At 45.0% G+C, this 27,694-nt stretch overlaps 1 protein-coding gene across 2 annotated transcripts in view; it reads left to right on the top strand.

Annotated features, from left to right (window-relative positions):
* CORIN (corin, serine peptidase) overlaps positions 1–27,694 on the top strand; it is a 230,702-nt gene that overhangs the window by 95,835 nt on the left and 107,173 nt on the right. For both annotated transcript variants that reach the window (XM_083167929.1, XM_083167930.1), the window contains exon 4: positions 7,425–7,635. In XM_083167929.1, coding sequence (XP_083024055.1) covers positions 7,425–7,635 — 211 coding nt within the window. The remainder of the gene's footprint in view (positions 1–7,424; positions 7,636–27,694) is intronic.

Raw genomic sequence — 27,694 nt, 5'->3', positions numbered from 1 at the left:
GGGCCCCAAGATTTCTGTTGCCGGCCCTGTACCTTCTGCATTAGAATGTTAATGCACTTTGCAGATAAGCACAAAACATAAGCTGGGTACACACTTACCGATTCCCGCGGCTGATGATATAGTTAACTATTGGTCAGTGAAATCGGTCAGTGACGTCACCCACCTTCTGCTCTATACATGCAGTCACTGGCAATATTGTCAGATTGAGATGCTTGTACAGGCGACAGGGGAGGTCGTTAATGACCTGCGGCACAACGCATCGTTAACGATATTGAATGCACACACTGGACGACATGCACACAATATAGTTAACAATATAAATATTGTCCTTATTGTTAACGACATATCACCCAACGTGTACCCAGCTTTATATTTCAATAAAAAATTAGTAAAGTCCAGCGTCAGCTCCTACCTCATTGAAGGAGGGGGCTGCCACCCAGGGTATATTGGGCTGCATGGCAAGGCAGGAAGTGGCTTCCTACAGGAGCTAGCTTTCTGCCTATAGCAGCCTGGACTGGCAGTCCCAGAGGGAGGGAACACTTCCCAATAATACTGCCTTACAGCAGTTGACTGGCAGGTCAGAAGTCCAAAAGGAAGTCGCTGCCAGTCACAGTGAAGTCAGTGAAGTCTCTCGGACTGCATCTGGCTTAAGTTATGCTGAGCACAGGGGGGGGGCTGCACTGCTAAAGTCCATAGGTAAAAAACACCATTGGTAAAGTCTCTTTTCCACATGTTTATTAAGCGTGAAGCTTGTTATACATCAGCTCCTTCTTCCTTGTATGGTTATTTTTTTGCCTATTAATAGAACATCAAGAAAACACATGAGAAACATTTTTTGTGTGGTTTGACATTGCTTTGTTGCTGTTGAGTGCAGTTTGCATTATGCTGCCAATCATGTAAATAATAGCTCTTTTAGTGTCTCTGTAGTAATAGACTACTGTATATAACCTATTTTCTTGAGTATACCAATTTTCTAACAGTAAATTCAGCGTGACAAAGAGCAACACACAGATTGTTAATCCTAACAAGCATTATATAAAGCTTCTAGTGCGTGCTCATAATAGCTGCTTTCATCTGTGCATGAATCTATATTAGTATCTGTCTTCTCATGCTCCACATTAGACCCATGAAGATAAATGGATTTATAATATACCATGTCTGACAAAGAAAAAACACCCACAATACAATGTGATTCCAGCAAATCCTGTGACAATGATTAATCATTATTTGCATCTATCTATCTATCTATCTATCTATCTATCTATCTATCTATCTATCTATCTATCTATCTATCTATCTATCTATCTAGAATAGATAGATAGATAGATATATTCTGCCTGTCGTCAATGTACAGTACGGTTGGATGTTTGGCTGTAAATCTCTTATATATTTGGCTACATGTGTCAATCATCCTGAGTGTGTGTGTATAACGCTGGACAGGGTCACACATGAAATTCCACCCCCCACCCAGCCTTATACACACACACCACACATAATACACACACATATGTAGCCTAATATATAAGAGATAATACACACATATTGGCCCCTGCCTGCCTGCACTACACCCCCCGCAATACCACACACCTATAATACTCACAGACACATGTAGCTCAGCCAGCGTCGATGGGGGCGGAAGGGAGTGCAGTGAATAAATTAAGTCTGCGCAGCTGCAGATCTGTGGTGCTGACATAGCAGCCTCTGGCAGAAAGGGGGAGCAGCTCTGCTTCTGCCTCCTCTCAGGCTGACCTCGAGTCGCAGACAGAGTCACATGGTCACAGCCTGAGAGGAGAGAAGCATGATGCAGCTGTGACTCGGCAGAGCTGCCTCCTCCTTTATAGTAAAGCTCTGGCCTGGCTGTAGCTCCTCTCAGGCATTTCCAATCTGCCGCTGGCCGGGTGAAGCAAGACTGCCCTGTGAGTGTCAGGCGCCACAGGTATGTCACATGTGGGAGGGGGATGCCAGCAAGTCTGGGGAAGGAGGGGGAGAGGAGGAGGTTGTCTATAATAACTTAGGGGGGGGGGGGTGCACAAGGCAGCAGCAACCTGCTCCCCCCCCCCCCCGGCCTGCAAACCCCACCATCCTGCACACCCACCCCTGGCACACACACACAGGGCTGCCAAGAGAAATCCTGGGCCCCGGTACAACAGCGTCACGGGGCCCCCCTGGAGTGGCGAGCTACAAAAAGGAGGTGTGGCCATTAAAGGATATAGGGGTGTGTACCACACCATATACCCTTTATGCAAAACAATAGTAGACCCCTTATACTTGCCCCTTACACATTATGCTACACAGAATGAGCCAAAATTAAAATAGATATTTGCCGCCCCGTTTGCATGCAGCAGTGTGGACAGAAGCGTGGGGTGGTGGATATGGGTTTCGCCCATGGGAGTAAGGGGTCGTGGCCACAGATGGGCAGATAGCGGCAGGGTCCCTGCGGAGGATGGGAACTAGGTAATAGCTCCCATCCTCCGCAAGGACCCCACTGCTGTCTGCCCATCCGTCACAGGGACCCTCTGCCCCCCTGCGCTGCCCAGACCCCTATGCCATACAGCAGGGGTGGCCAGCACACGGCTCCTCTCTCCAAGATCTGTGGCTGGCACCATCATCCCCATTTGAAGCGCCGCCTCTGGAGTATAAGGATGCCAAGCTCACACACGCAGCAGGGAAAGCGGCAACAGTTCTTTCAACCTGCTGGCAAGAAGCAGCAGATGCCACTACTTGCAGTATCGCCGAGCTGAGCTGCCGGTATCTGCTGTGTCCCCCAAAGCTACAGATCCGGTGCCAAGAGCAGCTGCATTGTGATGGCCAGCGGTATGTGCACCTGGAGGGAGAGGGGGGATTGTGTCCATTAAACCTCTTTAGTCTCATGTGATCCTGGGCAGTATGGTCCCACCCAGATCGCATTCCATATATGATCCGTCATAAATGGGCCCCATGTAGCCTGTTCCCTTCAAACACATTGGAGGTCAGTCTGATTGACATCTAAATACCTCAGATTTCACGCATGCGAATGGATGTTTTACATAGTCATCGATTTGCAGCTTGTGTGCAGCGCAGTGCGGTCGCCGACCATCAAATCATTTCTCAAGTGCTCGCAGATCTAAGTCAGTCTCTGCTGTCTTAGATCTGTGGCGCTCCTGTACGAGAAGAGGGTGGGCAGCTGACATCCGGTGACATCAGCTGCCCTCCCCCGGCACCCACGTCATGGGAGTTCCCATGGGCGCAACCCATATCCACCACCCCACTCTTCCGTCCACACCGCTGCATGCGATCGGGGCGGCAAATAATCAGTTTGCCGTGGCTGCACATGCACAACATCGCTCCTCTGTGTGAATGTGCGGGGGAGCGAACCAACCTGAATGAGGGCCATAGCCTGTTACACACACACATAGCCTGTTCCTTCACACATATAGTACATAGCCTGTCACACACACACACACACACACATATACATACATAGCCTGTTACACACACACACACACACACACACACACATATATACATACATAGCAAATTCGGGGGCGTGGCCTAATCGCGGCCCCCATGGCCACGCCCCCTTACTAGACCCAGTGTGTCTCATGCTGCAGGAGGAGGCCAAGAGCCGGCCGGGAGAGGGAGATAAATATATAATTTTTTTTAAGTGTGTGTCGGGACCCGGGCCCCCCTGGCAGGCCCGGGCCCAGGTAAAATGTACCCGCCCCCCCTGCCTCTCGGCGGCCATGCACACACACACCACCACCCCCCCCCCCTGCCTGCACACAGCAGCAGCAGCAACTTGCCCCCCCCCCCCCGGCCTGCACTAGGAATGGCCATCGACCATCGATGATTAGAAATCATCGATGGTTTATGGCCGATGTCAAATAGTTTTGACATCGATGGGGGAGAACCAGATGGTTTCCCACCATCGATGTCAGGCTTAACTGAATAGTTTCGTTTTTATTTTATCATTAAGGGGCCGGGACACGGAGCATAGCTCCACCCCCAACACCCATGACGCCCCGCCCCCGTATTTTGATTGGCCCACAGGCCAATCTTTCAAAGCAAATGGATGACCATCGATATGTAAAAACATTGATGGTCATCCATTGCATACTTATACACCATTGATGGCCTGTTGCACTTTTGCCATCGATGGCAACCATCGATGGCAAAGGCAACGATGGCTATCCCTAGCCTGCACACCCCACCGTCCTGCACACACACACACACCCGCCTGCACACAGCAGCAAGGTCGCTGGGCAGACACACGCAGGTGTACTCATTACTCACTGACACACTTCCCAGGTCACCGGGCAAACACACAGGTGTACTCATTACTCACTTATATACTACCCAGGTCACAGCGCAGACACACAAGTGTACTCATTACTCACTGACCCACTTCCCAGGTCACATCGCAGACACACAGGTGTACTCATTACTCACTGACACACTTCCCAGGTCACAGCGCAGACACACAGGTGTACTCTTTACTCACTGACACACTTCCCAGGTCACAGCGCAGACACACAGGTGTACTCATTACTCACTGACACACTTCCCAGGTCACAGCGCAGACACACAGGTGTACTCTTTACTCACTGACACACTTTCCAGGTCACAGCGCAGACACACAGGTGTACTCATTACTCACTGACACACTTCCCAGGTCACAGCGCAGACACACAGGTGTAATTACTCACGGACACTTCCCAGGTTACAGTGCAGACACAGGTGTACTCATTACACACTAACATACTTTCCAGGTCACAGCGCAGACACACAGGTGTACTCAATTACTCACTGACACACTTCCCTCATCACTGCGCAGACACACAGGTGTACTCATTACTCACTGACACACTTCCCTCATCACTGCGCAGACACACAGGTGTACTCATTACTCACTGACACACTTCCCTCATCACTGCGCAGACACACAGGTGTACTCATTACTCACTGACACACTTCCCTCATCACTGCGCAGACACACAGGTGTACTCATTACTCACTGACACTTCCCAGGTCACCACGCAGACACACAGGTGTACTCATTACTCACTGACACACTTCTCACGTCACCACGCAGACACACAAGTGTACTCATTACTCACTGACACTTCCCAGGTCACCACGCAGACACACAGGTGTACTCATTACTCACTGTCACTTCCCAGGTCACCGCGCAGACACACAGGTGTACTCATTACTCACTGACACACTTCCCACGTCACCGCACAGACACACAGGTGTACTCATTACTCACTGTCACTTCCCAGGTCACTGCGCAGACACACAGGTGTACTCATTACTCACTGACACACTTCCCAGGTCAACACGCAGACACACAGGTGTACTCATTACTCACTGACACACTTCCCAGGTCAACACGCAGACACACCACCAAAATCCCTAACCCAACACACCCCTTCCCGCCAACACCATCCGCCCCACCCAAAATTAAACACATTCATCCACAAATTACAAACATAATTCTCATTAAAATATATTTATAATTTTAATGGGACGTAGCCCCTTACGACGGTGTGAAGAGCGCTCGTAGGGCGCGATGAAACACCTAGTTTTGTATAAAAGGTTATCTGTCAAATGATTGTGCTGCCCATTATCAACAACCCAATATACAGTATGTTGTTTCGTTAGAACTATTATGATGAAACTAAAATGTATATTCATCTATTTTGTTAGTGAGATCATATTGAACATAGGGGATATAGCAGTGTTTTTCAACCACGGTGCCGTGGCACACTAGTGTGCCTTGAGCTGTTCTAAAGTGTGCCCCAATGTATTTAATATTTACTACCTGTGGGGACCAGTGTGATTATTTTTTAAATTGGGGCCAATAGGTTTGTTTTTTTCTTGTGGGGGCCAATGTGTTTTGCCCTGTGTGGATCACATGGTGTGCCTTGGCAATTTTAAAATCTTATTTAGTGTGCCGCAAGGTAAAAAGGTTGAAAATCACTGGGATATAGACTTACTTTTATCCACAAACAGAGAAAATATAATTTCATGGTGAGTGACCATGAAATAATTTTTCCTCCGTGCAGGTTATGGGGGGTATTCAATGTATTATTTCCAACAGTGGGAAAGATTGTCCCTTTTTTGTCAAGAATAGGTCAAATTTACATTCAACCTTCTTAATCTATCTGACTGTCGGAATCTGCAAAAACTACAGCAGATTCGCTAAATTTAGCAGATATTTTCGACAATGCAGATTCGACTTTTGACAAAGTTTAATCGGCATGGGCGAAAATGCAGTCGAAAATGGTCGGAAATATTGGTACACATTGAATACACCACTATTGGTACACATTGAATACCCAACTATGTAGAAAAGAGCATGCTAGCAATATCAAACTGTCACTACTGATCACTTTGTAAGATCCAAAAATGTCCTTTATTCCACATATATGAAGCATCTTATATGCATAAAATTAGGTTCATGACAGAAAAAAAAAATATTCAGAAGCATCATATGTTGTCCTCATTTATGGATCTACTACCTCTAACAATACACGTTAATGAACAAGATGCTGTATAGCCATGTGTTGTATTTTTCAGTATGTTTATAATGATTTGCTATTACTGTTATGACTGGACACCTGGACATTTCTGGAAGACTTAAAACTGCACTTACATATGAACACAATAGCAAATTCAAAGATTTTGTCTACAAAAAAGCGCACAGCGGCCAGTCTGTAGTATTCTTTAAAGGGTTCACCTCTTCCCTTCACCAAGATAACGACACACAGAAATTAGAATACCGCTTAACTAGCACTTGTTCTGTTCATTTATAGTTGGCCTCGATTGCCCCAGTTCCACATTCAGAACATAAGCATAGGAGAGACAATAAAGTGCAAAGTAATGTACAATTTTATTTACAATTCACAACCAACAGATAAAATATACAATAAACAATGGGTGTAGGAGGGGTAATGTGTCCCCTTGACTGCTGCCTGATGAAGTCCTCCTGGGTCTACCACACCCAATACAGATTTCTTCCACAAACTGGATAATTTCACCCAGCGCTGTCTCTAGAATGTAACGTTGAAATTTTCAAATCGAATTTTAATTATTGGGGAGAGGTGAAGCCATCATCCACCGATGTCAGTTCAGCTCTCTCTCCAAAAAAACAACACTGACCTTTTAACAAGGCCCTATGTTCATATCACTGGTTTATTTGGTAGATAAACAATGCTTAGAGCATCCCAAAATGCAGTAATTTCCCCCAATATCTGGGCCATTTATTTCAAAGACTGTCATTGGCATTTTATTTGCTACATCAATCTGGAGTGAAAACACCCTTGTTTGAAAATAAATAAAATGTATTTGAAAAAAAAAAAATATTAAAAAATGTCATAGACTTACTGGATGATACTGCATATCTGTTCTTTTCTTAGCCACTTTTTTGTTCTTTTTTTCAGACACGTGCGTCAACATCACCCACGGCCAGTGCCAACTGCTGCCGTACAACCACACTGTTCCAAAGTCTACGTATTCCTTTGTCAAGAGCATAGATATGGATATGTTCTTGAAGTTTTTCAGCTATCTCAGTCGCCTCAGCTGCTATCAACACATAATGCTGTTCGGCTGTAGCTTGGCTCTTCCAGAATGCGTGATTCATGGCGCTGACAGGTATTTGGGAATTCAAATCATTGATGCTTACAATCGTTCTCTGTGGAATACTGCGTCACAGTTGCTAGTAGAAAACCTGTTTAGTTCCATTTAAAAGGCGAATGCACTGAAAAGTCGAGTTTTTTTAAATAATAGGTGAATAAAATGCAAACATCGTACCTGCCAACAATTCCAAATAAAAAATGGAGCTTGAATGTAAGTAATAATATTGTGATGGGGTATAATACACAACTTCCTGCCCATATTACAATTCACAGCACACATAAATACAACTATTATACCATGTAATGACTGTAGGTGCACACGTCTACATCCGCCTTTTGGGACTTGACCCAGTAAATGGAGGTTCTTCTGTTTTACTGTGTAAAAGTGTTGTTTTAAGGTCCTGTGTTCTAATTCTGTATAGGGACACCATCCCGATTAAGTACATTTCTCTAATAAAATACTGAGCCAAATCTAAATGAATGAGAAGAGTGGGGTCCATTTATTCATAAATCCCATGTAACAATATGATCTACAGTATAGAGTGCATATGTAAGGTGGAAGCAGTGTTGTCTTCAATATCTGAAATGCATGGGACCAGATTCTGCATTTTGGATTTCCGTACTTTGGAATATTTGCATTCCGTTATGAACTCTTGAGGACGGGACCCAAGTCTATACACAAGATGCATTTATACTTTATATACTTCTTATACACTCATTTATCTGTCACTCTGTAGCTCGCTTCCTTTCTCCTTCTGGACCCCCAGGCTCTGCCTCTGTAACCTCACACTGGGAGACATTCCTTTTGGTTTCTATATATCCATGTAGGCAGAATCCTTACTCTAGGCACAGCTGGTTTCCCTGACCCTGATAGTAGGCTGTTGCATTGTTGTTATTTCACCTAGGCTTTAGTTTGTAAGTAAGGAGTGATCCTCTGGCCTGTGCAGTGCAAGCTCTGTGCTGCCCGGACACATTTGAGAGGGGGGGGGGCGATGTGGGGCGGCGGGGGTACGTGCGGGGCGGAGGGTTGCGGTAGAGGCCCATAGGCTTCTATGGGGCATCGCCAAATTTTTCTGGCGATGCCCCCCGCCGCGGTAAACCGGCGGGGGATCCTTAAAGCATCCCAAAATGCGGTAAAAACCCAGATAACGGGGGCTTTACCGCATTTTTAGCTTAGAGAATCTCCCCCGATGTGCGTTCTCCTCAGGGGGGTGGTGTTACCTACTGGGTCTAAACTCCAGAATGTAGCATGAAAATTAGAGATGTGGCAATAGTCTAGGTAACCTGGGGCCAGATGCACTAAGCTTCAAAAGTGATAAAATGGAGAGTGATAAACAACCAACCAATCAGCTCCTATCTGAGATTTTTCAAATAGTCTGTGACCTGACAAGGAGGAGCTGATTGGCTGGCTGTTTATCACTCTCCATTTTATCACTTTTGAAGCTTAGTGCATCTGGCCCCTGATCTTTTGGCAACGGTTGAGGTTGAGAACCTGCGCTATGTTATTTGTACTCACACTGCCACCAGCTAAACCACATACTACATCCACACAATGCCATACTACTACTACTAAATATTTTCCATACTGCTGACTACATACCAAGTAAATGACATACTGTACTACTCACACCACATAATGCTTTCTCCACCATACTCACATTTACCAATACACAAAATCAGGGGTTCACAAACTCGGTCCCCAGGACCCCACACAGTTCGTGTTTTCCAGGTCACCCGGCAGGTGCACAGGTGCATTTATTACTCATTCACACATTTTAAAAGATCCACAGGTGGAACTAATTATTTAACTTGTGAATCTGTGAGGAGACCTGCAAGGCACTGTGTGGGGTCCTGAGGACCTAGTTTAAGAACCCCTGCATTAAATCACCAAATGCTGATACAACTAGATTGCCCCTTTTCTATTTTATCCTGGGGGAAATACAATTGAAAGTTTTCTTACCAGTAGCTATAAAAAATAGACGTTTTTTATCTCTTAGCATCGCTAACTGTAGCCTCACCAGAGAGCAGACAGGGAAACACAGAAACAACCCAAGCACCAAAGTTTATCTACATACAGTACGTACAGTAAGACTGTAGAAGCCAGCTTGTCTGGCTGAAAACAGCATAAACTCACCTGGCTATTGGCAGGAATCCTTAGCTCACACACTTGATCTGGGCCTGGGGGTTCGGCTTGTCTTGATTGACGGGTTGGCTGATTTGAATGACGGTTCAGGATAGGCTGGTTGAGGTCAGAGGTGGAGATTGATGGGGTGATGTTCTTGCTTCCAGAAGATTCTGCCTCTTGCTTCAGGAAACGTACATTAACGGGTTTTTTACATAGATAAATGTTTGCCCATGGGTTGCTCCATTTCATGTGCTTATTTTGAGCGCTTTAGCACATTTTTGCAGTGGTGCCTGCAGGAAGCGTCGGGAGCTGACAGCATTACTCATTATTTGGATGACTTTCTTTTAGTGGGTCCTCCAAGTTCTGACCTGTGCCTTAGGTTACTAGAAGCAGCGCTTGATTTATTTAGAGATTTCGGGGTTCCCGTGGCAGTGGAAAAAACCGAGGGACCTACTACTGATTTGGTGTACCTCGGAATTGAAATCGATTCCGAGCTAGGTCTGTGTAAACTTCCTCTAGATAAAGTACGCCGGCTACATGATGAAATACGTTATGCCATCGCGGCTGCTAAGCTAACACTTAGACAGGCTCAATCTTTATTGGGCCCGTTTAATTTCGCATGTAGAGTTATACCCATGGGCAAAATATTTTGTAGAAAACTTCAGCGAGCGACCGTCGGGATTCGCAAACCCCACCATTTTCTACGTCTATCTTCAGAAATGAAGAGGGATCTGAAAGTGTGGGAAATGTTTCTGGATAATTTCAACGGCATATGCATATGGCAAGCTCCAGCCGTTGCAGATGCGGAGTTGGAATTATATACAGATGCTGCAGGATCTTCAGGATTCGTCGCATTTGATGCGGGACGTTTGTGCGCAGAGGCCTGGCCCGAATCTTGGGCACGAGACGGCATGACCAAGAATATGCTATTATCGGAAATATTTCCAATAATGGTCGCCTTAGAGCTCTGGGGCGCAGAATTGGGAAACAGGGAGGTTGTCTTTTGGTGTGATAACCTAGGGGTGGTCCAATCCATTACGCAACTTAGGTCAACCTCTCTCCCAGTTTTGCGTATTTTGGCACGGATGGTGATGATGTGCTTGGCGAACAACATTACGTTGCGAGCCAAGCACGTCCCAGGCGTTCTTAATGAAGTAGCGGATGCATTGTCCCGTTTCGAATGGGTAAGATTCAGGCAACTTGTGCCTTTAGCCCAGAAGTATGGTGAGCAATGTCCATCTTTTTTATGGCAGGTGCCTCTGGAGGGGTAGAGGAGCTGGCCCTGCGGTCGCTAGCGACAGCTACATTTAGAGCTTATCTAGCCTCATGGGAGTGCTGGAGCGAGTTCATGCTTGAACAGGGTGGCACAGGTAAGAGCTCTAAACGTCTTATAAATGCCTATGTATGGAACCTGTACACGGAGGGTAAGTCCAGAAGTTTTGTTGGACGCTCTCTGGCAGGCATATCATTCTTTTTGCGTCTTGGTGGGAGGAGAGACATCACCAAGTCTTTCATGCTTTCCAGGATGCTAAAGGGATGGGCCAGAGCCAGGCCGGTTTTGCCCGACAGGCGACGGCCGATTGATGCCGGCCTGTTGCGTCGAATCTCGAGGTCCCTAAGAGTAATTTGCTCAAACGATTACGGGGTTCGACTTTTCAGGCTGGCTTTTGCCATGGCTTTCCATGGGGCGTTCAGAGTAGGCGAACTGGTGTCCGCAACCAGGGCATCTCCCTCGCCTATGCTGTTCGGCCATGTCGACGTGCACCACGACGGTTTATGGTGCAAGATACAGCGCTCAAAGACTGATGTAGCGGGCAGGGGGCAGTGGGTCCATTTGGGTCGGAGTGGCGACCGCCGGATCTGTCCGGTGGCGGCGGCTCTGGCTTACGTGGAGTTGCGGCCCCAATTGCCCGGGGCCTGGCTGATGCACATCGACGGGTCCCCCCTTACTAACTTCCAGTTTAGGTCGGTTTTCAGGCGCTGTATATTGCATCAGGGTCTTTCTCCAGCCGACTTTGGGACACACTCTTTCCGTATCGGCGCCGCTTCGGCAGCCGCTGCGGCGGGTTGGTCTCAGGTCGACATACGAGCACTCGGAAGATGGCGGTCTGGTGCATTTAAACGATACATCAGGCCGACATAGTCCAGTGAGCCCATTTGAGGAGTAGCCGCTCGCCCAAACACGCTTTAGTGTTTGAGGGGCCTTGAGGAATTTTTTGTGTTATCACCAGTCTTAAATTAGGCTCTAGCCAACTGGTGGAAGATTTGTGTTTTTTGCCTCAAGTCAAATCGGGTGATTTATCCGTTGGCTGGGGCGTAGAGGTATGAGGTGGTCCGCGTTGACGGGTCTTTTGGATGAGTCAGTTAGGGCGTTTGGTTACCCACTTTTTGTCATCATCCACTTGGGGGGCAACGACCTCACGCATAATTCCGGTCTCAATATTCGATTTGAGATTAGGAATTTATTGCTGGACCTGATCAGAGAATGGAGATTTTGCCGTTTCTTCTGGTCAGAGATTATACCTAGGAGGGTTTGGAGAGATGCACTCAATCCGGGTGCCATTGATTTGGTACGTAGGCGGATCAATTCCGTAGTCGGCAAGGCTATAGTAACGGAGGGCGGAGTGGTCGTCAGGCACGAGGCCATATCCTTTAGAAACGAGACCCTGTACAGGCCGGATGGGGTGCATCTCTCTGTAGTCGGGATGGATTTGTTTTTCCAGAATTTAATAGACGCATTCAGAAGTTTAGAGGTTTAGCTGAGGGAGTATTTGGAATTAGGTTGGTGGCGGGTCAGTTCAAGTTGAACTGATATGGCGGAAAGAACGGTAGTTAAATTAGAGCTGTATTTACACTTAGCTGGTGGTTGATGTCGGGATGTGGGCATCACCGATCCAGGTGGGCCCACATCTGGACCTTAACGATCATCTACTTCGGATAGCGTAAATTCTTGCGGACATTTGTAGTTTAGGGCAGATGGCCCAATTTTATGATGACTCGGGCAGAGTGGTGAGCTCTGCCTTAATGATATTTGCGAGGTCAGGGGCAGAAGCAGATGGTCAACCCCCTGACCTTAAGGGCAATTGGCCCCTTTTGAAAAGTCCGCTTCATAATTGAGCCGTTGTCTTGGACGCTGGCAGGTGGCCGGTCCTTGGCAATTAAGGGCAATTGGCCCTTAGATCCGGAGTTTGTTATTTTTATTACTTTGTTATTTTCCAGCAATGTTATTTATTTTGCATGCCGTTCTTTGCCCGCCACCTTAGTTAGAGCAGGGACATAAATTTTAGTTAGATTCAAATAGGCCGCCCCTGCTCAAAATAAATAAGCCGTCCCCTTTAAGCCCATTTAGTTGTACGCGTCTTTATTTCTTAGATAAGTGGGGTGAGTGTGGATGAATGCCTATGTCTGTGTGGGGTTTAAGACTGTAGAAGCCAGCTTGTCTGGCTGAAAACAGCATAAACTCACCTGGCTATTGGCAGGAATCCTTAGCTCACACACTTGATCTGGGCCTGGGGGTTCGGCTTGTCTTGATTGACGGGTTGGCTGATTTGAATGACGGTTCAGGATAGGCTGGTTGAGGTCAGAGGTGGAGATTGATGGGGTGATGTTCTTGCTTCCAGAAGATTCTGCCTCTTGCTTCAGGAAACGTTGCCCTCCCGCCCGCCCCAATTATTAGTCAGAATTAGTTTTTGAGAAGTCGTTTGCATTTATTCGTTTAGTTGTTGTCGGCTTATTTTGTCTTGGCGGAAAGAACGGTAGTTAAATTAGAGCTGTATTTACACTTAGCTGGTGGTTGATGTCGGGATGTGGGCATCACCGATCCAGGTGGGCCCACATCTGGACCTTAACGATCATCTACTTCGGATAGCGTAAATTCTTGCGGACATTTGTAGTTTAGGGCAGATGGCCCAATTTTTTGATGACTCGGGCAGAGTGGTGAGCTCTGCCTTAATGATATTTGCGAGGTCAGGGGCAGAAGCAGATGGTCAACCCCCTGACCTTAAGGGCAATTGGCCCCTTTTGAAAAGTCCGCTTCATAATTGAGCCGTTGTCTTGGACGCTGGCAGGTGGCCGGTCCTTGGCAATTAAGGGCAATTGGCCCTTAGATCCGGAGTTTGTTATTTTTATTACTTTGTTATTTTCCAGCAATGTTATTTATTTTGCATGCCGTTCTTTGCCCGCCACCTTAGTTAGAGCAGGGACATAAATTTTAGTTAGATTCAAATAGGCCGCCCCTGCTCAAAATAAATAAGCCGTCCCCTTTAAGCCCATTCAGTTGTACGCGTCTTTATTTCTTAGATAAGTGGGGTGAGTGTGGATGAATGCCTATGTCTGTGTGGGGTTTATGGGTATACACACATGTGAAGTGGTGGGATGAGTCACAGCAAGCCTAACTATTCATAATAATAGAAAAGAAGAAAAGATTGTCTCTTTGTTGGCGCACAAGTTATAGAGAAAAGAGTAATTAGTGTTAATTAAAATTTAACTTTTAATAAGATTGGTAAAAAAGTCACGTAACGTAAAAATCAGTATTTATAAAACAAGTATTACATTTTAAGAAGAAGGCTGTGTGTGTTTCAATTGTACTGTGTGCATCTTTAATTTTGTTTAGTTTTAATATTATTGTAGGATGTGTTGTATTGCGGAGGAGCCGATATATTTAAACACTGGATTTCCTATTGTGGATGTACAGTATGTCCACTCTTTTGTGGATGGAGATAATGAAAATGTATAAATACAAGATGTAAAATGGTGTTTACTGTTATAGATTAAGTTGCATTATGTTACATTTGTTTGTTATATCACTGTCTACTATTGTAAAGCGCAACGGAATCTACTATATAATAAACTGTTAATAAATAAATAAATACATTTTAAATGCTACAATTCAAAGTGATTTGAGAAAGTGCTGCAACTATGGCCCTTATTCTGGTTCACTCACAAAGGCAAATTCCTTCTCAAATGGACAAAACCATGTACACTGCAGGGGGGGGGGACAGATGTAGCATGTGCAGAGAGATTTAGATTTGGGTGAGTTATATTGTTTCTGTGCAGGGAAAATGCTGACTGCTTTATTTTTACACTGTGATATAGATCTCACGTTAAAGTACAACCCCACCCAAATCGAATTGTCTTTGCACAAGTTACATCTGCCCCCCTGCAGTGCACATGGTTTTGTCCATTTGAGAAGGAATTTGTCTTTGCGGGTGAACCAGAATAAGGGCCTATGTTTCAGAGATGGTTGATATACAGAAATCTTGTACTTGAGTTGATGGTGCATGTGTGGTGCAGTAGTTGTTGCTTTGCAACAACTACTTTTACCATACCTCCCAACTGTCCCGCTTATCGTGGGAACGTCCCGATATTTTGGGACATTCCCGCGTCCCTCCCGCCGCCGGCAGTGTCCCGTGGTGGTGGGGGGGGGGCAGTTGGGAGTCCCCCCTGTCGTTTGTGAATAGACGTTGTGACAACGTTTATTCTTGCAGGCAGAGGGGCAGAGCTGCTGGGCATGCTCCCACCGCGGCGGAAAATGGGGGCGTGGCCTCAAAGCAGTTCCACGAGAATAGGCCGTGCCCCCCAAAAATTGTTGCGCGCCTTCGACGCTGTGGGTTTTTCCCGACTTAACAACGCGCACCCTGTCCCGTCCCAGTGTCTCCGAATGTTGGGAGGTATGCTTTTACAGAGACATGACACAGATTTCTTTAACAAAAACAATTAGCAAAAAACCCATAGTAAATACTGTACCTACATAAGCTACACATAACATCGTAAAGTATTCAATATTAGACTTCAGTCATAGCCTTATATATAGAATAATATTATTCCCCACTAATATCTAACAGAATTGCCTATCTAGTTTTCTGTCTCAGTTTCAATTTGTGGTCAGCTGTGTTTAGACTTTTTATTGGATTCGACTGTTTGAGAAATGAGTTTACAGTGCAGCTTGGCGATCGCTAACTCGGAATAGTTTTTCCAATTTCTGCAACTTTTAATTGGTTCCTTTAGTTTGTTTGATCTTCCGAGTTTAAAGAGTTTTTTTTGTTTTTAGTTTATTTTTAGATGGCAAAAAAAGTAAAGCGGTGAAAATATCAAGATTATTAGAAGTACATTAGCTTTCTGTTATTATTATTGATATGGCAATTTTACATTTTGCAGAGCTATTATATATATATATTTTTTTGAATGAAGACATATAATTTGAAGTGTAAGAGAGTTGAAAATACAGGGAACCTGCTAAAGCAGGGGTAGGCAATAAATGGCCATCTAACTGTTGATGAACTACACATCCCAACATGCCTTGCCTTAGTTTTGCTATTTGGTCATGCTTAGACATTTGTAGTCCATCAAGAGCTGGAGGGCCGTTTATTTCCCACCCCTGTGCTAAAGTGTAATTCTGCCGTCTCTGTGTGATAAACAATTTGTCCACTCAAATAATTATTTTGCTGGTGTCATTAGGTAAAGAGCTTTTCTTTTTTTCTTATTAAAAAAAATGTATTGTTAATGTACAGTAACTGCACAACTATGTTTTGGTCGTATCTTAATGAAGAAGTATATTTTCCACAATACTGTAACCATCTAATTCTCATAAGGTGTGCGACAGGGGGGCTGCCCCTAAGTTCTCTGGTGGGTTTTTTAGGGGAAGGGCATAAACCCTTTTTTTGATTCCCTCGGTGATGCTGTAGGTCAGGCATGTCCAACGTTGGCCCTCCAGATGTTGTGAAACTACACATCCCAGCATGCTTTGCCACAGTTTTGCTATTAGAGAATGCTAAAACTATTGCAAAGCATGCTGGGATGTGTAGTTTTAAAACATCTGGAGGGCCAACGTTGGACATGCCTGCTGTAGGTTGTCTCGTTTTCAAAATGAAAACCAGAAAAATAGCGAGATAACCCCAGACCCTAGCAAATACTTTTGAACTGATAAAGACACCTGCTGCCGCTAGCAATAGGGGAATGCCAATTGCCATAATATGTATATATATATATATATATATATATATATATATATATATATATACATATAGCAGATAAAGAAATAGCGGCACTCGCAGTCTTGGTGAAAAACTTGTCTTTATAAAAGCATTTTCAAGTGCAAAAGGTGACCGACGTTTCGGGGTCTAGCCCCGTTTTCAAGGTGCAGAAAGTACAACAACAATATAAAACAGAAGATCTCTTACCTATATAGGGTCAGAGAAGGCTGAGGCGGGAGCCCGTCTCCCACGTCCGTGGCCGGCGTCTCACAGGAAGTCGCTGGTGTAGCGCTTCCGGTTCTTCCGCCGCACACACGCGACCTGGGTAACCAAGGCAACCTGGGTATACAAAAAAGACGTGCAGACATAAACATAGTGAAGAAAACACAGTGCTGTGGCAAATAAATGCTTTGCAGCGTAAAAGATTAAAAAGCAGTACTGGGGATACTCTAAATGCATCATGGCATCTTAGTTGCTAAACAACTAGATTTGTACTCGGTGTGCAGCAGGCGTCCGTTACTCTGCTGACAGTGACCACACGGCCAAATCTGTCAAAAATGGATGGCTAATGCTGATGTGGGAGGGTAAACAACTTAGTATAGGGGGCACTAGGTTAATGAGGGGGTCCAGGCATCTGTGGAAATAGAAATATTATACAGTCCTGATCGGGGCCTATTTGAGGAACACACTCCAAGGCATTCTTTCGTTCAGTCCAAGCGGATGAGAGGTTTTCAATCGAAAAATCCAACCTGCTTCGGCTCGCAATAAAGCGGTGTCCCTATCCCCACCTCTTGATTGAGCTGGTACATGTTCGATGATGAGGTGTTTAAAGTCATTGAGCGTGTGGTCCTCTTCGGCAAAGTGCCGTGCCACTGGGTGCTCTGATTTTTTGCCTTTGATTTTATTGCTCAGTGCCGCTTTGATAGTGGATCGGTGCATTGCCGCCCGTTCCTTAAATGGTCTGATAGTTTTTCCTACATAGCCCTTGTTACACGGGCATGTGAGAAGGTACACTACATATGCTGTGCTGCATGTGACCGTTTGATTAATTTTGAACTGCCCTTTGGCTGACGGTAGTGAGAATGAGGAACCCGTCCTCATGAACTGACAGGTGGTGCATTGGACACATTTGTAGCATCCTGGGGCTCTGGTAAGAAAAGTGCTGCCTCTCTGAGTCCGCTGAATTTCAGAGGTAAAACCCGTGATGTCAGTGTGGACCACAATGTCTTTAATGCTTCTATTTCTGGTAAAGCAGGCCATGGGTCTTTTGTTTTTATAGCACTGGAGCCCTTTGTCGGTACTGACTATGGGCCAGAGAGCACGTGTTGCCCTTGGAATCACAGGACTGGTGGTAGAGTATCTGGTTGTCCAAGCGATGACTTTGTTACTTGGCTTAGGGTTACTTGCCAAAAGAGTGTCTCTAGGGGTATTTAGTACTTCCTCTTTCTGTTTATTTAAGATCTTTTTATCATAGCCCTTACAGATAAAACGTTGTACCACTTGGTCCAATGCTTCTTCCGTTTTATCAGGATTGCTGGTAATCCTGATAAAACGGAAGAAGCATTGGACCAAGTGGTACAACGTTTTATCTGTAAGGGCTATGATAAAAAGATCTTAAATAAACAGAAAGAGGAAGTACTAAATACCCCTAGAGACACTCTTTTGGCAAGTAACCCTAAGCCAAGTAACAAAGTCATCGCTTGGACAACCAGATACTCTACCACCAGTCCTGTGATTCCAAGGGCAACACGTGCTCTCTGGCCCATAGTCAGTACCGACAAAGGGCTCCAGTGCTATAAAAACAAAAGACCCATGGCCTGCTTTACCAGAAATAGAAGCATTAAAGACATTGTGGTCCACACTGACATCACGGGTTTTACCTCTGAAATTCAGCGGACTCAGAGAGGCAGCACTTTTCTTACCAGAGCCCCAGGATGCTACAAATGTGTCCAATGCACCACCTGTCAGTTCATGAGGACGGGTTCCTCATTCTCACTACCGTCAGCCAAAGGGCAGTTCAAAATTAATCAAACGGTCACATGCAGCACAGCATATGTAGTGTACCTTCTCACATGCCCGTGTAACAAGGGCTATGTAGGAAAAACTATCAGACCATTTAAGGAACGGGCGGCAATGCACCGATCCACTATCAAAGCGGCACTGAGCAATAAAATCAAAGGCAAAAAATCAGAGCACCCAGTGGCACGGCACTTTGCCGAAGAGGACCACACGCTCAATGACTTTAAACACCTCATCATCGAACATGTACCAGCTCAATCAAGAGGTGGGGATAGGGACACCGCTTTATTGCGAGCCGAAGCAGGTTGGATTTTTCGATTGAAAACCTCTCATCCGCTTGGACTGAACGAAAGAATGCCTTGGAGTGTGTTCCTCAAATAGGCCCCGATCAGGACTGTATAATATTTCTATTTCCACAGATGCCTGGACCCCCTCATTAACCTAGTGCCCCCTATACTAAGTTGTTTACCCTCCCACATCAGCATTAGCCATCCATTTTTGACAGATTTGGCCGTGTGGTCACTGTCAGCAGAGTAACGGACGCCTGCTGCACACCGAGTACAAATCTAGTTGTTTAGCAACTAAGATGCCATGATGCATTTAGAGTATCCCCAGTACTGCTTTTTAATCTTTTACGCTGCAAAGCATTTATTTGCCACAGCACTGTGTTTTCTTCACTATGTTTATGTCTGCACGTCTTTTTTGTATACCCAGGTTGCCTTGGTTACCCAGGTCGCGTGTGTGCGGCGGAAGAACCGGAAGCGCTACACCAGCGACTTCCTGTGAGACGCCGGCCACGGACGTGGGAGACGGGCTCCCGCCTCAGCCTTCTCTGACCCTATATAGGTAAGAGATCTTCTGTTTTATATTGTTGTTGTACTTTCTGCACCTTGAAAACGGGGCTAGACCCCGAAACGTCGGTCACCTTTTGCACTTGAAAATGCTTTTATAAAGACAAGTTTTTCACCAAGACTGCGAGTGCCGCTATTTCTTTATCTGCTACTACCTCATTATTGGAAGGCACCGCAGCAAATACACCAAGCCAGGAATTGAGTGCCGGTCTGCCATCGCACCGTATATATACATATATATATAAAAATAATAACAATAATAATTATACACTGTATAAAACACACGCACACACATAAAAAAGCTGAAAAATGTATACAATTTTTTAAGTGTATTTTACTCCCAATTTATGTTGTGCCTTTTTTGTTTCTTTTTGTTTTATAGAACTCATTATTTAATAATTAAGGATATCTGTTGAGTGGTTTTTCTTAACCCTTTGAGTGCCAACATTGCTGTGAGCGATCCTCAGAATATCCCATAAAAATTCCAGCATTGCTCACAGCGACTGTTCTTTTAGTATAAATAAACACAAATACGGCCGAGTCAATCAAATGAAGTTTAGTTAAATGTTGCACCTAAAAAAAAGAACAGTTGCTGTGAGCGGCGCTGCCATTTTGTTATGGATATTTTGAGGATCTCTCGCAGCGACGTTGGCACTCAAAGGTTTAAATATCCGTATTCATAGCAGTCGTAGGTTGACGGGAAGCCAGAGTTTAGGTGCTGAAACATGCTGTTTTGTGGCTGTCTTAGTCAAAACACAGGCGTGTCAGGTCATTGTTTAGGTGGGTCTCTGACATCAGTGATGACCACTTCCAGCCTGTTCCCTAGCAGATTAGTGGAAGCCTTGATTTACTCAGATGGAAAGTAATCTTTGATATTCTGCGTTGGGTACCACTGGACTAAGTGATATCGGACTGCAGCAATAACAAATTAGTTTTTTACTTGTTTTAGGCATAATGTGTAAAGATGTCCATGTTTTCTGCCAATATCGCTGAAACATCTATATATTCCTTGACTTTGTCCCTTCATGCCCTTCCAACTCTAAATAAATAAACAAACCTATCACTTGAAAATGTCACCATCACCATAACTAGACATAGAATAGCCAGGGATAGGGTTGTCTTTCGACCATCGATATCAGCCATCGATGGTCTTATGACAATTGTGACTACCTTTGATGGGATTCTGCTGATTGGGAATGTCGTTGGTGGAGGCCCTGTAATCTGCATGTGCAACCTTAGGGTATTGATGGCTCAACCATTGATGTTCTAGTCAATGATTTAAAACCACTGATTGTTAAACCTAGTGGGGAGCCCTATCCCCACTGATAATCCCAGATCCAGGCCCTCAATATGGTTATGCCTCATGTTACCCCCACAAACATGACCACATCCCTTTTATATAGCCCACCAGATCTCCCGGTACACTGAAGGAAGAGCTCAACCTGTCCGGCATATGTCTCACTCCTTACATTATATAGAACATGACCCATCACTTATATTACTGTCAACACACATATATGATTTATTGCAGCAATTACCAAAGGCAGAACTCTGGGAGGCAATAGAGTCATCTGCCGCCGGGATAAGATATACATAAGATATATTTATATAAGGTCATATGTGTGTGTGTGTGTGTGTGTGTGTGTGTGTGTGTGTGTGTGTGTGTGTGTGTGTGTGTGTGTGTGTGTGTGTGTGTGTGTGTGTGTGTGTGTGAGGACACCAATATTTATCTTGCCTCCAGGCAACTGGGATGAATTTACACTACTGGCAATTACTAATTACAATTAGCGGTACTAGATAATAAGGGTGATGAATTACTGACTGATATCTGTGCCTTGTAGTAACCACATGCATTGTTTTTGTGGTTCCTAGATAATAAGTTTAATGTAAACAATTAGAGGCACAATTAACCCACTGGCAAATCTCATTAAAAAGCTATAAATTGCTCTGGAAAGCAATAGAGTTTAATTGGTGGTACAAATTATCCATGTCTTCCTAACCGTACGATAAAAAAAAACATTAGTTCTGCTTCAACAATAATAAAATAAATACATCTTTATGTCAAATACCTGCATCTGTGACTTGGCTGAGGGCAAAGACATGTTAAACATGTTGCACCATTGACATCTGGATTCAACTTTTAAACACCTTCCCCTGGGGCAGTGTTCTGTACATTAGAAAGACGTTTGGAGCTGCCGGTTAAAGTAAATGGTAAATGTGTGTGTTTATAGTCACCGGGGAGTATGACTGAAACACATTTTGTACCATATGTTTTGACAGGTGAGTGTCCTGTACCGGTTGTCTAGGTAACAGACGTAAGCCTGACAAGCAAAAATAAAATCCTGCATATCACTTTAGAATAAATCTGGACAAAGTGGTAACATTGGGCCTGATTCGGATCTGTTGGCAAGGCTGCAATGTTTGCAGACGGACAAAACCATGCTGCTCTGCAGATGGGGCAGATGTAACATGTGCAGAGAGAGTTAAGGCCCCCATACACTATGCGATTTTGGGACGATTTCATCCGATTTCGGCACTTTGTGCCGATAATCGGGTGAAATCGGCCCAAAATCGCAGGTGTGTGATATCTGATCCGATACGATGCGCGGTCCCGTGCGCATCGGACCGGATCAGGGAGGTCGGACGGTCTGCACATAAGATCACGTCCGACCTCCCTGTATGCATATGCCTGCCCACCTGACAGGCATATGCATGCAGACACCGGGGGTGCAGTGGGGCGGGCAGCGGGTCCCTGAGAGCTTAGCTTGCGGCGCCGGTGAGTGCTGACCTGGCCGGGCGGTGATGATCATAGATATCAGCAGCACTGCGGGAGTCGGGACGGGACGCGAAGTGGCGGGTATTAGATTTTAAAATACCTGTCAAATGACTGGCCGATCTCTGACAGCTAGTCATTTGACAGGTATTTTAAAATCTAATACCCGCCACTGCGCATCCCGTCCCGACTCCCGCAGTGCTGCTGATATCTATGATCATCACCGCCCTCGCCTGCGCCGCAAGCTAAGCTCTCAGGGACCCGCTGCCCGCCCCACTGCTCCCCCTGATGAGGAGCACCGCCCACCCCCTGACCCTCACCGCCCGCCCCCTGCGCCCCGACATGTGATAAATCGCAAGCGATTTATCACATGTCACATTTGGCTCATCAAGTGCCAAATTTTGTGTGAGCCTCCCGGGGAGCTCCCGGGCGGCTCAGAGGAGAATTGGGTCCGACTTGTCCTAAGGACAAGTCGGCCTAATGTATGGGGGCCTTTAGATTTGGGTGGGGTGTGTTTAAATTGAGATTCCAATGTAAGAAAAAAAGCAGCCAGTATTTACTTTGTACAGAAACAAGATAACTCACACAAATGTAACTGTCTCGTGTTACATCTGCCCCACCTACAGCATGGTTTTTTCCAGGGGAGGGGGGGGGGGGGTTCCTTGTCTTGTTGCTCTTGGAGTTAGTATTCCTGCACTCTGTGCTGTCCACACACTAATACCCCTTTCACATTGCAACTAATTACTGGGTACAAGCCGGTTTCTTGCTGGCTCAAGCCGGTAATTAGTGCAATGTGAAAGGGGTTACCGGGTCCCGCAAACGGGCAGCAACACGGAAATAAGAACCGGTAAAAAAGCAGAGTTCTTACCATTTCATTGCCGTGTTGCTTTGCAGTGGGAATGGGTTAAACGTGTCAAGCGACCCATTTCCCGTTCACACTATGGAGGAGGCAGCGCTTGGAGCAGCGCCAGTTCTAAGCGCTGCCCCACCCCCGATGACCCGCCGACTTCCCGCCACGCCCCCGGTTGATGCCAGCGAATCAGCAATAATATCGGTTCGCTGAGGGGATGTGAACATCCCAAAATGCAGGGTCACACCGGTAATGAACCGTTTCAAAGTCCCGGTGCGACCCTGCATTTTGCGATGTGAAAAAAGTATCATGGTGACACTAGATGCTGGATAACCTGGCTGAGTTAAACCATTAAATTTCCTTGGTGTCTTCAGCTTACCACCACATACCCTCCAACATGACCCATTCCATTAGGTACAAAATGCTCTGTTCCTGGACTTCCCTGCCAGTGGCAGTTACAGAGGTGGGGCTCCAGCACAGTCCACTATTCAAAGAGGGGTGGTCACATCAACTGCCAGTGAGTCCAGGACAGTTATGTTTGGGGTGGCAGTAGGTGTGGTCCCCCTTTTTTAATATTGGACTGTGCTGCAGCCTTACCTCTGTAACTGCCACTGGCAGGGAAGTCCAGAAACAGAGCATTTTGTACCTAATGGAATGGGTCATGTTGGAGGGTATGCCACCATGGTCCCTGTATACAGTATCTTCTACTCTCCAGGAGTGCCCATTCAGCAGACCCTCAGTTCATATCACATGTTATAATACAAGTGGTGACATATCTGTAATGGGTGCAGGGTGGGGAGAGCTAGCTCGACATGGCGGGGGGGGGGGGGGGGTTGGTTTGGTATTCCGGGGGCATGGCTGAGGCAGAGTGATAGTAGGTTGGGGTGGAACAGGGGCGTGTCTGAAAAAACTCAAATTATTGCGGACCTGCCCCCGCTACACAATGCCGAGATTATAGGCATTGCGAAAAAGGGGCCTTGACACACTTCACTGCAAATCGGATTATTCTACTGCCCTTTCAGTGGTTGTGGCTGGGAGACTTACCTACTCTTCCTAGGCACTGGGAGTGTAGGTAAGTATAATGTCTTCAAGTACCAGATGACCTAATTTGCAGCGCTGGGATAGCATGTGCTGCAAGGAGGTGCCTGACCCTTCTGCATTCGCATTTTCAGTGGATGGATTTGCAAAGCTGCTTATGTGCGGCAGATCTTCTGCTGAATCAGACCCAGTGTAACTATGGGCAACCAATCAGATCCTGTCTATTTTGTTCTAGAGGGTGCTAAATAAATACGAAGGACATTGGTTGTCAATAGCAACAGCCCATGTGAAATAGATCTCCCATCTTAGTAAATTTCCCCTATACAATCTGCCTCTGTAATAGCAGGAGCCACAACAAAGAAGCCAAATAAACATTAGGATATTGTGCGCTCTACTTGTTTATATAATTTATCCCTAAGTCATTAGTTTACTGCATCCATTCTATATTTACTTGGTCTCCATAGTAACTCGGGACATTTGTGTAACCTGTTACATGAGAAAGTTCTGTACCGCGAAGCACAAGGAATGATAGAACATCTGTTGGAAACTGTATGCCGCCCTGTTAGCAGACCTTCCCAATACACATAATGGTCCGCAGATGTGCCCGTTTATTATCTGTATTGAATCCTCAGAAACATGCTTCTATTCTCAATGTAAACACATAAACACACATTCAGCTAAACTGTTCTTACACAACCAAACAGTGACTACTCTGTACTCTGTATTATTCACATGTACTTGGCCTACAGGACATCGTTTCTGTACATCTGTGTAATACTTGGGAAAGGAAACACTTTGGGATATTACTGGAATGGAGACAGCTGATATAACTGAGCTTGCAGCATTTGTGAAGCTATAAAAATATGAAGAAAACACAGTGTAGAAAAATCAGTGATTCATTGTTAACAAATAAACAAATTCATTGTTTTCTCATTATTCTTTACACAGTATGAACACTGTTATAACCCCTTTCACATGGCACTTATAGCCCGGATTATGCTGGGTTGAGGTGCAGTGTGAAAGTACCAAAGTAAATAACCCGGGTCGACCAACCTGACATTTTAAAACAAGGGTTACATTTGGGTCACCCTCTGTATAATGGACAACCCAGGTTTAGATGTGACTCGGGTCGGACCTGGGTTCAAAATCACGGGTCCAACCCAGGTTTTGCTAGATGAAAGCGGTATTACTGTACTACTTTATATTCTCACATAGCATCGTCATTTATCAAATTGTACATGTACACAAGACTTAATAGTCCATGCACTGATATGGTTCCCGGATCCACAGTAAAGTCATGGAATATGACTATTTTCCAATTCATGTTTATGTAATTACTTCATGTACATTTTATACATTGATTCATAATGTGTTTTTATATTCATTAGTTAGTGGTAATTGGAAATCTGTAATACCCCTTTCACACTGCACTTGTTAAACAGTATATTGACGTTTTTTTTCCATTTCAAAACGATTAAGGCTGCCGTGGGAAAGCACCAGAGTTCATTTACCGGTTAAAGATAAGCGGTATTTCAAACGTTTAAAAAGCAGAGTCCTACACGTTTCAGAGCTGTTTTTATGCAGTGAGAATGGTTCTGAAACGGTATTTAGTAAAATCAACAGATTACAGACCTGTGTAGGCTGTCCCCTGTATTCTGCCTTCAGCGGATTAAATGGGTTGACTGATGTGAATGGTACTTAAACGGTATTTAAAACTGTAATCTATTGCAATGTAAAGGCTCAGACCTGTTTTAAATACCGTTTCAAAATACTGGTTTTTAAAACGTTTTGGCAGTGTGAAAGCGGTATAATTGATGATGTTATTATTATTATACTTATTATTATTGACCATACTTTTTCCAATATTATTACATTGATTTTCTATTTTTTACTTTCAAGTTATTGTTGCTGTTATGTACTGTACCTATATGTAAGGTGAATCTTAATTGTTAAGTCTACTCTTTATGCTAATCAGAAATATCTGAGCCCAAATGAGGGTTTGCAGTAATTTTAATGTCAATCATCCACCAGCATAGATTGTATCCTACAGGCTGAACCAGTATTCATGCAGCCTATCACTGCACTGGAAACAAGTACAGTAGGGGATAATATTTAGGATAATATTTGTTCTGATTGACTCGCAAGGCTGCGAAATTCGCAGCCTTGCAAGTCCATCAGACGCCGCCCTCCAAGCCGGCTGTCGCCCCTTGCACGCAGTACACCCCGCCCCACACATAATCATCCATTCACAGGCAGGGAAGTCATTCGATGGTCGCCGACCATCAAATGATTTCTCCCGTGAACGCATAAAGGTTCCCTAGGACGGGATGTATCAACGCTTACCGCTGTGCTGACATCCTGTTTTCGCATCCGCAGTGCCCTCGCTTAATGTATTAATAAAGTTTCGCAATTTTGAAGACAAAAAACTCCGCCGGTTTCAAGTATCGCAGAGTTTCCGGTGCGGCTAACATTTGCATTGTGTTCCTTGCAAGGTGATGCGCTGTGGAATGTATTAACATTCGTAGCGCAATGATCATCCCTGGTTTTGTTCGCCAAGTCTTTGTGGCGTTATACACTGTTGTGCCATATTAAATTAAATATATAAGGTAATTGTATTGTTTATATAATATATTGTTGGGTCAGAGGAGTTGGGAGGCACCAGAAGGTGAGGTGGGAGGGGCAAGATGGTGGGATGGGAGGCACTTTGGGTGGAGGTAGAGGCACCAGAGGGTGGGATGGGAGAGGCAGTTTTGCTGGAGGTGGGAGGCACCAGAGGGCGAGGTATGAGGCATGTTAGGGTTTGGTGTGTAGGATGAAGTGTGAGGCTTATTATGGTGCAGAGCATGCAATTTTAAGAACAGAAATATATAAATATATTTTTGTATATATTTGTTGAATGTTTTTAAAAAATATACATGTGCGTCCCCCTGCATTCTTTGTGGATTTGTGGATTGCGCATGACAGGAAAATCAAACTACATTGCGCATGCGCAGAAAGGAAAAAAACAACCCGATAACTATCCGGAGGAGGCCGCTGATTACGCGCAACATATTAGAAAAGTGAAACAAATAATACATGACACGGACAGACCCGCAAAACGGCGGCGAAACAACCACGATAAATAAACGGTAACTGCACCTTACACCCGCGAATATTGATACATCCCGGCCTTAGTGTAGACATTCTGTGATGCAGTCAGTTCCTTTGAATTGATAGGCTGCACTCATGAACACTTCCCAAAAGTATCAAAATAGCAATGTAACTGGGGCTGATTGGTTTCACCTAAGAAACTCTTTATATAAAGCATAAATCCATATTGCAAACCAAGGCACACTGACATCCTGACAAATAAGGCTGTTATCCAAAGTTATAGAACCTCATCAGGTATCAGTGCCAAAATTGATGTCATTGTGGGATTTATAGAAAAAACATATTCCGCTTGTTACAT

The sequence above is a fragment of the Crinia signifera genome, chromosome 1 (assembly GCF_055691185.1).
Source record: "Crinia signifera chromosome 1, ASM5569118v1, whole genome shotgun sequence".
In the NCBI taxonomy this organism is placed as follows: Eukaryota; Metazoa; Chordata; class Amphibia; order Anura; family Myobatrachidae; genus Crinia; species Crinia signifera.
Note: the sequence above shows the minus strand (reverse complement) of the source record. Positions and strands in the feature narration are given on the sequence as shown.